Here is a 15,673-nt window from a genome sequence, read left to right on the forward strand (position 1 = left end):
CCCTTCCGGGCTCTGCATCGGGTTCTTGCCGTTTCGATGTTTATTGCAGCGTAATTGGTTCTGAGTGCATTGTTATCATTAATTTGGTGTGATGAGTAGTTATTCATTTAAAATTCTTATTTCTTACATATAAATACAACAAATAAAAAAAAAAAAACAAAATAAAAATATAAATGTTATATGCGAACTATAATAAATATGCTAAAATATTTGTCAAAAAGCAATGCTCTTATACATGAAATTATCATCCTCCCATTGTAACAAATCGAACACTCATTCTTGGAATGTTTTTCACTGAGGATAGCTACATGATAATGAACTGTTGTTCACTGATTTGTAATATTTGTTAAATGCAAGTCAGAATTTTTTATAATGTTAACAACAGTAATTGGCTTTTGTCTTATTAACTTTGGACTCATATTACATGTTTTTCTTGCTGATATGCAAGAAATTTAAACTTTAATTTTCCTGTTAATTTCTGAAGCAAATTAGAAAAATTTGTCATGTTTTTCCATATTTTAATGGTTGCTACATTTCTACTTTGTTACATTCATTTCTCCATATTTTTCATTATTTCTGGCATATCAAATTAAGTAGTAACTGATGGATAGTTATTAATTAGACACTTTTAAGAAGCTAAATTATTAATTAGTTTGAGATTAGGCTAAATATTCCTTCACGTTTGACTTTATAACATTTTAATGACTATTTTGCATTAGTTTATTCAAGTGTAGAGTTATATTTATTAAATTTTTTTATATTTAATAAATAAGTTGTCATGCTTCCCGTGTAACACAATTTAGTTTTATTTGGTGCCCTGCTGATTTCAATATAATGATGAAAGGTTTCCATAGTGTAAGTTGTGATTATGAACAAAACAATTCTCAGTTGGAACTTTTTACTACAGATGAATGAATAAATTTTCTGCTAGTTATGCCAAAGAACATAACTAAATCAAATATACTTATTATTTCTTAATTTAGGTATTGATGTATAATTTATTCAGAAAAACCAGATGTCAAAATCTTACTATGGGACCCAGAGGTAGAGTAGGTTCATTTTGCCTATACAGAAGGATTCTTTAATGTGAGACCCACCAGTGAGGCAATTCACATCTTTTCCAGGATGGTTCAAATGTAAGATAGGAAAGATCGAGATCCTCCTTACGTTAGAGTCCTGACACCAGTTAGAAAAGTTTTAAATCGCATTCTAACTCAAGATAAACATTCATTGTGAGTCCAAGTATTATTTGAGGAGGGGCAAATTGTCTGACTATGGAGTTAGACCATTAAACAAACTAAGATATAACTAGACATATTTATTTAAACATCTATATGATATAGTACAAACAGAATAATAATCGAAATGATGATAAATGAACTGATACAATTGATAAGATAAGAATCTAATTCAATGGATATACACTATCCTGTTTGAGATTTTCTTACCCTCTTCTCTAATCGTATATAATAATCATTACAACAGAGAGTTTACAAAGAATAATATTTTGTTACCTGATCATTGACATATACTTGAGAACCTTTTGTTTTGAAATGGAGAGTGAAGTCGTCTCAGATCATCCTTTCTCTACCCGACGAGTGCATCAGAGTGAATAGGAAACTTAATCAATAGGCTAAGGTTTACATAACCTAATGTGGCTAGTTGACATGGTTAAACATGACAAAAAATGTTCATTGGCGGTGAAGAGTCACTTTATATATGAGATTGATGGATCAATGAAATTGTCCACAAATTCCCTCCACATTCTGTTACTTTCACCTTCAAAGGATCAATGTCACTTTCCTAATGATTCATAGAAAGTGGAAGATGAAAAAGATAGATATAGACTTTATCTTTTCAAAATGAAATATTTTAAATAATTTAAAACATTAAAACGTTCCCAAATAAACTCCAGATTCTTACATCAATAAATAGCAGTTTTAAAGTTTTTTTTAAGTAAAAAAAAAAACAATTTCTGTGTAGTAAGTTTCCTCTGATCCCAAGAGAGAACTCTAGCTCCCCTCTTGACAGTCTTGGTAAACAAATAATCTAGTGATTTGTTGGCTTTTACTTTATTTAATTCTTGTGTATATTCAAATTTTAGTTCAGTAAATTTCACCAAAAATAGAGAAATTAATGTAAGAACTTCTCAGAATTACTGTTAGTGGCATTGTTTTTATATATATTATTATTCTGGAAGTTCTCAATATTTTTGCATTAGAATTTTACTAATTCATTTAAAATTATTTAGCTAAACTCAAATATTGTTTTGACGTAATTATGTAGTTGTTAATATAAACTTACGGTTAAATTCAGTTACATTAAATAGCTTTCATTATGTCAACATCTAGCTAACTATTTATTAATGGTGTATATTTTCTGAAAGTCCTTATTATAATTCTCAAAAATACTAAAATCTTAAACTAAATAAATGGATACAGTTAAATGCATCAAAATGGGGTTTTTAGAAAATGAATCTCCGATTTGGCTCGTTTTCTTACAGCCTTCAAAATAAAAATTAGAACTGTCTGTTGGAGTACAGGAGATTCTTTTTTTTGTTGTTAATTTCTCATTTTTGTTTTTTCTTTTATTTTAATGAATATATTTCAATAGTTGATTACTAACAAATTAACTTTTTTATAGATTTCATGAACACAATTATTTTAAAGATGTACAGCAGAACAGTTCATAAGCAAAATCTGACTTGCCATTAGAACCATCAAACTCTTTATACAAATGTCAGTGAAGTTAGTTAATTAGGGCTTTGAACTTCATATCTAAATACATGATGATGGAAATGCAAAGATTTGTTTGAAGAAAAGAGTAGTAATCAATTTGTTCTTGTGAGAATCATCTTCAAAAGTTTTTTGTTCCCATTTTTAAGTTTTTAGATATTTTGTAGCACACACCATTAAATCAGAATGAAGAGCAAGATATGGACTGTATTGCAATACTAGTCCAAATATATGGATTACTGTCAACTACAAATTTAAAAACAAAAAAAATATTCAGAAAAATATATTGTGCTTTTTTTTTCCTACATACATTAGTATTTTCATAACATACAAAAACCCATGAAATATGTATTCAAATAACAGATGAATCTGGACCTTGCTTATTACTTCGTACATTGTGAATTTGTAATTATGAATATGCATAATACACACTTTTTTACATGTCTAGCTCTTTCCTATGTTGTGTAATAAACTTTGTTTTGAATTTGAATATTGAAAGTATTGAAGCTATAAATTTATAAATTGAATGTTTTCATTGAATGTTAATCTTAACTTTAATGAAATATATAAAATATAATTATATATATATATATTATATATCTTATAGTTTGTAAAATTGGCAAGACAAAGTTTACACTTTGAAAAAAATTTGTAAAACCTTTATCTTGGCAATTATACAGTTTTTGTTTAAATAATATAAAAAATTTTAGATGGAGGAATGATTGTTAAAACAATATAATTTAATTTTATATATATTTAATTGTAGAGGAGCAGGACTATCAGTGGAAGAAGTCAGAGAAGCAGCTATTGATTACGTTTCGCAACATTGTTGTTATGGAAAAGATACAGTTGAAAATATGGCTATTACAAATATTTCGATGTCTAGTGCATTTCATGTGAGTAGTTTAACAATTCATATCAATTTGTAATCTTGTTTCTATTAATTATGTCGTTATGGTCTTGTAAAACTGATTATTTTGTTATAAAATGTGCAATTTTTCTCACTTTTAACAGAGAACTTACAATGATTGTTTTGCTAGATTATTTTGATACCACTCTTTTTGAAAAAAATGTATTTTGGATTATTTTAGTCTCATCAGTTACAAAATGGAACTTATATAATTTTTTTAAAATATTAAAATATTATAATAGTTTTATACAATAAATTTTTATATTTAGGTAAAACTGCCCTTTCCACCACAAAATAAACACAATCGCTTGAAAAATCTAACAGGGTTATTACAACAATCTGGGAAGAAAGGATGAAACTATTGAAAGTATCTAAACATTGAAAGTAATTTAAGTGCATTTTAAAATTGCTTAATTAAATTAAAAAACCTGTTTATAAAATTAAAATATTTTAAGTCCTTTTCTTCATTCAAAAACTTTTTCTCTTTATTATCACTTTCAGGACAAGTTTTTAATGAGTTAAGTTATAAAATACATACCCTTTACAGGTTTACAAAAGTTTTTCAAATCTGTAATAAGGCAAGTCCAATGACAAGAAAGCACCAAGAGTGTACCACATTCCATTGCATGACGAACGTTTAAATCGTCGGGTAACGCATCAGATCCACATATAGATCCCTTGAGGCTAGAATATGGGACCACAAATATGATGTGTCCAAGCAGGAGTATAATACTGCAGTAGCCCAGTATGTTACCGAACTCTGGGTTTCTCCATGTTGGGATGAAGCTACTTTTACACAGGGCCTTTGACCAACACTACTTACGCTTGTTGGAGGCACTTGAGATTTATATAGAAAGCATGAAGAGAGATTGCATTAACTCAGATTATATTCTGGTTCCACAGTTGTGGAAATATTATTTACAATGCCACAAAGCACAACAATTTTATGTGTAATTAAATATTCATTTTTCTGCTATGTAAAAGAAAACAATTTCCAAATTGTTTACATTGCACTAATTTTTACAACGCTATAATAATAACAAATTTATAGCTCTATTTAAAAAATAATTAATTTTATGTTGTAAACGTAACGATTTTTGTATCGTACAATACATCGTTTAAATATTTAAAAAGTTGGAACACAGCTGTATTCGACGGTTAGAAATTTCCAAACGATAGAACTGTTTTTTGTACCTTCCTGAGGAGGGCCTCTAAAAGACAGCCGAAAATATTCGAGCATTAAAGTTTCTTGTTCATTTACTGCTTGAATTAGCATTTAGTTGTAAATTTTATTAGTTTAGTATATAGTTCCAGTTTGTGTGCTAGTTTTTTTGTCTGATGTATGATTATTAAAAACTTAGTTTTTAAGAGTTTGGAAAATCTTTTTAAAAAAATTTTAAATTCTGATAAATTACAACATTTGAAAATGCACATACAACAGATCTTTGTTTGTAGATCAAAACTGAAGTTGCTTTTCTTAATGAACTTCTCTTAGAACTGCCATAACAACAATTATATTGTGGTTGTTTGTACTGAGAGATAGTAATGCCTGTGAACAAACATTACTAAGAGGGATAAATAAAACAGGTGTACAAACAAAATATCCTTTATTTCTCTCTGAACTGGTTTTTTTAGTACAGATCCCAACTTTACAGATATTAATATTACTAATTAACAAAAGGGTGGTCTATTACTCTCTCATAAGCATATAGGTAACACGCCCATATACATACAGTATCAACCCGACCGACTTACAACTAGCTTATACCTATCTTAAACCTAAGAAAAAAAGAAAAGGAAGAAATAGACTTAGGGAAGAATGTCAGATAGACAGAAGGTAGAAAATACCTGGGTTGTCTTAAGTGGTAGGTACCAATGTGGAAGGTGTCTCTTCAATATAGTGCTTTTGGATGCCTCACTCCTTCGAAACAAAAAAAAAAGGTGCCTCGTAGATCTCCAGTTGTACTCGCTGTTTTTACAACCCTTCTCTTTCTGTTCTTTTTGACATCTACGGTTTTCCTCGGCTTCACAGTCCCCTTTGTTCCTTTTTCTGGTTTGGAGCACTGCCTTGCCCTGTCGTCCACTCTGAGATCTTGACCAAGAATGACTCTTCCATTGGCAGTTTTGCCTCCAGTCCTTGCCTTTTGTTTCCCCCGAAAATTCAGAGAAACGATAATTCCCCTACCCTTTTGTTCTACCAAGAGTTCTGAGAAGGGGTAATTCCTCCTTAAGACAATGAGATTTAAGACAGAAGCTTCTAGAAGGAAGTTATGACAAAAGGGAAGAATCGAATATGAAGATTAAAAAAATATATAACTAAAATACATATTTCAATATGGCCGACGGCCACAATATATCAATAAAACAGAAGTGGTGCTTATAACAAATAGTTTACTCAAAATATATATTTTACTAAACATAATTATACACAGAAATAACCTTAAGAAATTAAATTGATATTAAAGTGTAAAAGATTTTGAGAGTTTAAATTTCTTATTTTATGCAATTGCTTAAAATTCTATGAAATATTGTGAAAATTCATTAAATTTCATTTTATTATAATCCAATCTGTTGATTTAATATGTAATTGCTGTTTTAAAGTTTAGAAGTTGTTTCAATAATAATAATTTATATTTACAGCTTCTTTTTTCTTTTAATCTTTAGTATAAATTGGAAACATTTGCAGAAAAACGTGAAACAAAATGGGCATTTGATCCATATAATGGTAATTTCAAATATTTTTATAAAGGATTATATACATTTATCTGATCAGACTAACTCTAACATAAAACATCCATGTAATTAAATGCTTTTAAAAATTAATTATAAAAAGCCTCAAGTATATATTATTTACTGTGTGACTATTTTTTTGATTGAGGATTTTGATATCAACTGTATGCAAAATAGGCTGAATTCAACAGTGTTATATTCACTCTATTTTGATGACAAAGACAAAAATAAATTGATACCAGAAAATGAGATTGATTCATTGTTGGGAGGCTGTTTTTACAAGCAAAATTAGAATTAATTTGTTCATTTAATGTCATATATGTTAGCCTTCATAAGAGGGAAATTCAGATTTAATAATAATTAGTTCTTTTAAAAATTTTTAAAGAAATTTCATTTTGTAGCCTTCCCTATTTTCCACGACAGTATCAAATATCTTAACATTATGTAAACTAGTATATCATGCTGGCTCAACAGTTTGATCAGACAAATGTGTGTTCATAAAAGTAATTGTAAGTAGTTTAATCTGGCACCTATAAGATCTGAGCAATGCTGGATTACTGGACTTTTTTTCAAAATTTGATAAGAAATATTCAATCTGAACATTGCTGAAATTGCTTGTACTGGTGATATATGCTTACAATTTGTTTATGCACATTCTTTAATCATTCTGAAGATAGTGTATGACTATACTGTGTTGAGATTGATTTAAAAACTTGCAAAAACCTTAATGAGCACATTGTTGTAAATGTTTACTTTATGTAATGATTCGTGTGCACATATTTTTCCAGATGTATTTTATGAGTAAACTAACAAACACCTAAATAATCTGGTATTATATGGCTATAATTAAATAATAAATAAAAATGAATTTGGTATAGAGGTAAGCGTTAGGTGCCATCTCTTATCTAAATTAATAATTATAATCTTTAATAATTTAATAAATAATTTAGAACATTCTGGAAGAAGAAAACTGACCCAGGGGGGCTTGAACCTGCAGCCTCCACTTGCCATGCAGTGTGCTACCACTTGTGCCACCCAGGCTCCATGCCAGTCAAAATGTTTTTTTCTTCCAGAATGTTCTAAATTATTTATTAAATTATTAAAGATTATAATTATTAATTTAGATAAGAGATGGCACCTAACGCTTACCTATATACCAAATTCATTTGTATTTATTACTTTATAGCCATATAATAGTTTGATTATTTAGGCATTTGTTGGTTTATTAATATCGTCGGGTTTTGAGATGTATTATATTTATGTATTCTGTGTGTGTACAATTAAGAAAAACTATATATACTCAGTATTAAAAAAGACCTGTTTTTTAGATATGATGTTTCTGCATTGTCCTATGGGAAAGAAAGTAAGTTACACATACTGATTAACACGGAGCACACACGGCTCTAATGAAATGATATTTATTTAGCACAATACAGAGTCAACTAAGCATAGTTTAAGAATTATGCTGCATAGTAGTTTGAAGTTATTTTAATTATTCTTGCTAGATAAACAGTTCCATCATTTTGTAAAAAGTAGCCAATAACACAGCTACTTTTTAGAGGATGCAGATTATTATTAGATATTTTGATTATTTGGTGCCAGCTTAATAAATTATTATAGTAATAAATTTTTATATGTATAGTAATTTTAAGTTTTTATAACTAGAATTTTTAAGTGCAGTTTTCATAATGCATAGATATTTTAAGTTCTGTTATAACTTTTAAAACAATTTTTGTTAAATCTATAAGATTATCTTAATTCATCATATTAATGTGTGACTGGAGGGTCGGCATCTCTTTGATGCCTCGTATGGACTGACACCATCATGTCTCATTTGACACTGAAGCTGCAATGGCGAATTGTTTTGGGTTTGAAAGTAGGTCACTGTCTCACCATCCTCCATCTGACGATGGAGGATGGTGAGACAGTGCGACAAAAGTAATGCACTCAGAGACTAGGTTTAACAAACAAATAACTGTTTAATTTTAAAGAAAAAAAAAGAATACGTGCTATACTTTATGTGAAAGTTAAGTAAACTGACTATATACCATAGGTAGAGTTAATAACAAGTCATGCATTGTTGTAAATACCTGGGGTTTTGAGATCCTCAGAAAAAAACCAGTGAATGTGATGGGTCAGGACTCTCCATTTCTTGGTATCTCCTGGAGATCAGCATGATAAGAATGTTCCAGATGTGAGGGATATACTCCTGTTGGGATTGATGATGATCCATATTCAGGGAGGATGTTATTCTGTATAAGGGGAGAGACTGTTCTATATTGGTAGAGGAACGTGCGACAACTGACTCATTCGGCCATCAATTCTGATATTAAAATGGTAACGTACAGTGGAGAGGTCAAAGGATCATGGGAAAGCATCTTTTTCAATGCTGAGAACTTAAAGGTACTCCCAGGTGTAAAAGTTGTCAGTTATTCAACACTTATCGTTATTTGTTATTTAGTTACCTTGTTAATTAGTTCGGATTCTCACAAATGCATTTATAATTGAACAAAAAATATTCCATTATAATAAAAGCTGACAAAGAGAGTTAAGATAAAAATATATATATTAACATGTTTGCAACATTGCCTACCAAAGAGGTGCATTTCTTTTTCATATCTGCCATCATTCACCACTAGTGGCTCACTACCACCATAAAATTCATTGTTACTTGGCTGCATTTTTGTTACACATTTTTGGTATACAGCTGAAAATAAAGCACTCCTATCATTGTGCACAGTATTTGGAGCACAAGCATTTCTTTTGATGATACAAGTTATATACAAATTAAAGTGTACCAGATGCATTTATATTGATGATGATAAATTCTTTAATGATAAATAGTATGAATGTACTAAATTTATGAACCCAGTTTTATAAAAATTTTATTTAAAAAAAAGTGAGATACATAAATGATGTAATCAACAATAATTTTTCCATTGTAATGTTTTTGACCAAAAGATGGAGGCCTGACTAGTCAATTGACTTTATTAAAATACTAGCAGGTAGGCCCGGCGTTGCTCGGGCAAAAGTAACAATAGCGAAGATTAAGATTATTACGTTATAATCAACCTTACCCGTTTTCACAGAATGCAAGAATTGGGTCCCCCTGTTTCCAGACTAATTAGAGAATTTTTAGATGGGTCTAAAAATATGTTCGATTTCCCGCACAAACGAAAAAAATTGCATCTGTGTCTTGCACGTCACTTTCTCTTAACAATTCCATTGTTGACATTTTCATTGTTACTTAACACTTCCATCAACAATGGAAGTGTTAAGCCTTAATCCTGTCCCTCTCCCCTGTGGGGAGGAATTTCGAAAAATCTCTTCTTAGTGTGTGTTCTTGTGACATACCCTGTGTACCAAATTTCATTTTTCAACTCCTAACCGTTTGGGCTCTGCGCTGATTATTATTATCAACTCGTCTCGATTATATATGTAGATTAGCCTAAATATAACCCAAAAATCCAGCAAATAAAATTTTTTTTATAAATTTAAATTTGTCTATTTTTACAAATAGACATGAAAAACAGAGTACCATCAAATACCATGTTGGGACACCCAAAAGAAAAGGACCTATTGTAATTTGACTCGTCGTGAATATCATCTTTGTACTCTAAAACCATTAAATTAGCAGCATCTGACAAATCTGATATATATTTTAGGAAAAACCAAAAGAACTCTGTATGTAGCAAACATGTTAAATCATTCAAGGAAATTAGCATATTGAAAACATGTCCTGCAGTGCCTATAATTAGACATCCACTTCTAAGGTTGAGATATGGATCTGTTATAATAAATGCTATTTTCCAGGTAATCAGTTTTTGATATTTGAAAGCATTTGGAAATGGCTGATGATACATTTTTATATCTTTTAATTTCAATAAACCATCTTTGTTAGTTTTTTGCTAATTTATAATTATTGAACTAGAAATTTTGTAACTAAAAATAGTTTTTATTAACTAATTATACATTCCTAACTAAATATGTAATTGATATTGATTCTTTTTTATTAATAAAATTTGCCAAAATTTTTATAGGTGAAATATTAGATACACCTATGAATGGAATTGCACCTGGTCCTTGGGATATACCATTGGCACCAACAAGGGAATTTAGTGATTCAGTACAAACAATGGAAGTTCCTCATACAGCTTCTGCTATGTCTTGTCATGTCTGTGTGGGAGCATGCAGGGAAAGATGTCCTAAATGTCATGGTGGTTGTATGGTAATTTTTTTATATTGAATTAAACTTTAAATCATTAAGCTAGTATAAAATTTAATAACTTTTTTCAATAATGGCAGCCAAGAACAATATGAATGTTTATTATTGGCCAATATACTGAGTGATCCATTTTAATCAGTTCACTGGAATAATGCGAAATACACAGCTTACAAAAAATGTTAGTGTCATCTTATAGCCTAAGTTTGTCGAGTTCGTCATAGATGACCTGCATTTTCATAAATTATAGCACTAACTTTATTTTCTTTAAACAAGAAACTTCATATTTTTATTGCATATTAAGCTTGTTTTTAATTTAAAATTATATAATAGTAACAAATAATATAACATTGTAAAATCAATAATGTAAAATTAAAATATATAAGTTATAAACATGCTATATTACTGGTCATTATATAAAATACATTTACGTGTTCTTCTATATTGCGAAAAGTCATAATGCAAGATATGTTCCACTGGACTAGAATTCAATGCATTACAGTAGAAATACAATCAATGGAATATGGCCAATCAGTGAAAAGGAGTGTATAAGCACATTGTATTATGCATTCTCCTATTGGGTGTTCACAGATCGAATCAGTAATTGTACCATTTCATTAAAAATATTTTAAAACGTAAGACGTGGTCAAAAATTTTATTCTTTCCTTTAATCCAGGTAATTCTAGTCTAACAAGAACTACATCTGGATTAGAAGTGTGCGGCCAGTTACTAAATTTATTTAACAGTAAATATACTCTATGAATTTCCTTGGTAACTTTATTAAGTAGTGATAAAGCAAGTCATTGACTGTATCGAAGGCAATAGTCTATAATAGACCTAAAAAGTTATAAAAATGGTGATGTCTTTGAACATCATTTGCCATAGGAGAAATCTGTGATGGGCACTCGTGTTAATTAAACATTCTGCTAAAAATTTAATTAAAATAAAAAATTATTGAGTAAATTTAAGACTAACTTGAGCTGTAGCATGAGTTTCGGTTCATTATTTGAAGGAAAGAATGATTCCATCAAATAATATAGTAATGATTTTTCACCCCAGTGAGCTTTGTAGATATTTAAAGATGCATGCATAATTTGAGAGCCACATAAAAGGTCAAACGTTCATAACTTCGAATAAGTGCAGTTTTAAAAAGTTCTAGATAAAAGTTTGAGGTAGAATAATATGCAATAAAAAATGGAGGTTTCCATTTAAGAAAATGAAGTTGATTTTATTTTCACTGATTATAGCATCATCTGTGATGAAACTGACAGCTTTATCCTGTGACTCCATTTGAAATGTAATATTTTTGCTTCGATTCTAGAGAATTGATTTAAATGACCACCCTGTATAATTAATAAATGTATAATATTTTTAGATGATTTATTTTCTTAAGGTTATCTTGCATTCTTTTATTTTTCTTTTTAATACACTTAAATGCCACAATTGCAGAAAAATTGATGGTTATATTTCAAATGTATTCTTGTTAATGTGTTTTAAATCTTAAAGTAACACCTTTTGAAACTTTGGTTTATTAAATTGATACATAAAAAATCAAATAATTTATCATTTATTTTTTATATAGTGTGTATAATTTTCATTATTTCTTTGCTGAAAAGTTACTTTAAACACATTAAAATAACAGTGAAAAAGCTGATTCCCCCCCATAAAAATTGAAATTTTGAATATTTTTAAAAATTTTATAAAATTCTGTATATTAAAATGCAGGAATTATGTACTTGGTGTAATGGAGATGGTAAAAGATTTGATGACACTTGTAATCATTGCAATGGAAGTGGAAGACACAGGTTTGTTTACTTTTAATCTTAGTTATTTTAAAACAATTTCTTTTAAGAAATCATTAAACAAACATTCCTATTTGTTCATTCTATTTCAAAATTTAAAAATTTTAATGTTAGAAAGCTTTGCTTTCTATTAGAATTGTTCTAAAGCAGTGGTTCTCAATCCGTAGTACGCGTAACACGGGTGCTCTGTGAAACCACTTCAAAGTGTACCGTGAAAAAACAAATATACAATTAAAAATTGTTTCAAAACAATGTAAAATAATTTTTGTGTAGGAACGTAATAGCAAACACCAATGTCGTCATCTACTAGACCGAGTGCGCTTGATTTCAAAAAGGTTTGCCAACCCTGCTTTAAAGCTGATGTATCGTAAGTGTTCTGCAGAAAACAGTATGAAAGTTTAGTGTTCCCCGACTTCAAAAAGATTGAGAACCACTGTTCTAAAGAGTTTGGAATGACGTGCTATGTAACACAAGTTAAGGAACTTGATGTACTATGTAACACAATAAAATTATCTAAAGTATAGTGTATGTTTAGTATATCTTTTCCAAAAGTGTTGACATGTAAAGGTATACAGCTTAGATGGAACAATGCTTACAACATTCAACTAGTTTTAAATTTTCACAAAGTTAAGAATGTTTCTGGGTGGAACTACATGCATTTACATTACATTAAATTCATTATTGCTACATTTGTCATTCTGTACGTCAGTAGCAGTATCTGTGTTCAGGTTACATTGATATAAATGCAACCCACATCATAATAAAAGTGCATTGATTTTAAAATATTTGTGTGTTCATCTGAGACAGTCTAAATTTGTGTTAAAAAAAAGGACATTTTGGATGAAATAATGTCACCAATGTCACATAAATCAAGAAAACAAAAAAGCTTTATGCTTTAACATTCCTTCACTAATATTGCTCAAAGGTGCTCTAATGTTCAGCCAAATTGTTAGATGCAATGTCTTTAGGTCAGTAAATACATTGTACATTTATAGTTTCCAACACTATTGGAAACTAAAAATTTTTGATAGTTTTATACTAGGTAATCTAGAAGTCTCTTGATATGTGCAGCTATTTGCACATTATGTACAAAAACACATTAATAATTAATGCATGCACGCATAAACAAAAAAATAATCCTCCATACTAAACAAAAGGGAAAAACATGTTTGCCATTGCATGAAGTTAAAAATATTTTACATTCTTGCATTGCAAATGACTATGGTGAAGGATTTCTGGATCATCCAGTATATCTAATGGTTATCAAATCATACTAGTTGACTACTTGATGTACTAACATGGAATCACTGAAAACTCTGGACAAATTAAGATTTTGATTTTTCTTAAGTATAGTATAGTATATAAATAATACAATAAATTTTTAAACTTTTCAATTGTTAATGTTTTTTATACAATTAGCATAATTTCGTGTTTCATTTCATATAAATATTTCAGAATTCTATTAAATCCATCTTTCCTTTTGTAGGTGTAATAAATGTAATGGTACTGGACTAGTCAAATGTAGGACTTGTTCTGGAAAAGGAAGTTTAAAATGCTATGTAAAACTGACTGCTACTTGGTAAGATTTTTAAATTTAAAACTTTAGAAAGTAAAAAAATTGATTTTTAAGGATAATTTTAAGGAAATGTAAATATAATTTTAAAAAATGAATATCATCAGTTTTCTTTTATAAGGAATCTCTTAAAATTTACACTTAATTCTTAGTTTTTAACCTTAAAACAAGTACACATTTTGACAAAATGATATATAATTTATAAGAAATAATGCTGTGCTTATTATGAATAATGATTTTCTGATTAATTTATGGATACAGGTTTTGAATTCAGTAATAAATATCTATTATTAGCTGTACCAAACAAATTCACACACTAATCAATGCTGAAAGTTGTATTGTTTTAAATACATAAATTTTAAATTTTGCCAAGTGAAAAGGTAAAACATCTAAATGCCACGAAATAGGTAATGTTTAGCAGTTCTTATTTCCGTGTCTTTTCTCATGTGCTATAATTCTTTTAATGGCTTTGACTAGAATTACTGAGCATAAATGATATATCTAGCAATAGAACATCAATGGCCTTGGCCCAATACACAAAAGAGCCAGGGGTGTCAATAAATTGGGATGAAAAACAAGTTAATTAAAAAAAACTGTGTATGACAAAAGACTTAGAACACTTTAAGCATTGGAAATTTATAAAAGATCTTACATCGTAAGAAACATATAAATGGCAAAGATGCTGAATTAATTTCTATGGCCTGGAAATCTCTCATTACACTATATTGGTGTATCATTGTATACACAATAATACAGGAATGATTTAAGTTGGATGTTCTTACAAAAATTTTATCATTTTTATTTTCTTAATTCATATATTAATCTATGTTTACATTCTTAAATATTTTGGGTGTTAATAATGTAGTAATAAATGTTTAGTTTTAAATATGATGATGATTCGGAACTAGTAACATGGAAGAATAATTTGAAAAACATTCCAGAAAGTTTAAAATATTTGGCTTTTGACACAAATCCTCTGTAGAATCCTGAAGCTGGCCACTAAATGGAGCTAAAACAATCTGCAGTGTGTTTTTTCTTTTTTAGCTGGAAACACATGCAAAGTTGTAAGTTACTGTTGATATTTCATCATGATGTACAAATACAAGATTTCAAATTATTTTGAACCAACTCAACAGTATTTTGCATAGGCAATAAACAGGTGAAATACCATTGTTTGGTTTATACCAATTCCAGATCATAGAGGAGAATTTTTGGCAATAACAAAAAAATAATTTAAATATAAATTATATATTAAGCAGTTTAATATAAATAATAAAAAACAAAATGCATCAAAATATAAGGGCAGATGCTGACTAAAAGTTTTTATTTTATACAGAATTTCTATGCAGAAGGTAGTTCATCTGCATCCCTGCTATTTATACATCCATCCTTTTAATTTGCTTTTATAAATCTCAATTTTTTTTTTGTTCATTGTTAACAATGGGGAATGCATACTGAGGATACTCACTTCATTCCATTTAACTAGTCCTCTGCCTGTGTCATACTGGACAAAACTGTGTTGCATTGCCCCATTTTTTTTAATGTCATACTTGTGCTCCTTAAGTCTAATATGAATGAATAAAAAATTTAAATTTACAAAAGTAAATTAAAGGATAGTTGCAGGAATGCCAGGGATATACAGCTGGACTATCTTTTGCATGGAAATTCAGCATAAAATAAAAATTAAAATTATAAAAATTC

At 29.0% G+C, this 15,673-nt stretch overlaps 1 protein-coding gene across 1 annotated transcript in view; it reads left to right on the forward strand.

The window, feature by feature from the left end:
• Nucleotides 1-15,673, forward strand: part of LOC136969993 (protein SSUH2 homolog) — a 31,201-nt gene that overhangs the window by 10,728 nt on the left and 4,800 nt on the right. Inside the window, exons 5-9 of the mRNA XM_067264357.1 lie at nucleotides 3,502-3,631; nucleotides 6,310-6,370; nucleotides 10,416-10,603; nucleotides 12,323-12,402; nucleotides 13,886-13,978. Of these exons, the coding sequence (XP_067120458.1) occupies nucleotides 3,502-3,631; nucleotides 6,310-6,370; nucleotides 10,416-10,603; nucleotides 12,323-12,402; nucleotides 13,886-13,978 (552 nt within the window). The remainder of the gene's footprint in view (nucleotides 1-3,501; nucleotides 3,632-6,309; nucleotides 6,371-10,415; nucleotides 10,604-12,322; nucleotides 12,403-13,885; nucleotides 13,979-15,673) is intronic.

This window comes from Centruroides vittatus, unplaced genomic scaffold (assembly GCF_030686945.1).
Source record: "Centruroides vittatus isolate TY-2023 unplaced genomic scaffold, ASM3068694v2 contig_1042, whole genome shotgun sequence".
NCBI classification, from domain to species: domain Eukaryota; kingdom Metazoa; phylum Arthropoda; class Arachnida; order Scorpiones; family Buthidae; genus Centruroides; species Centruroides vittatus.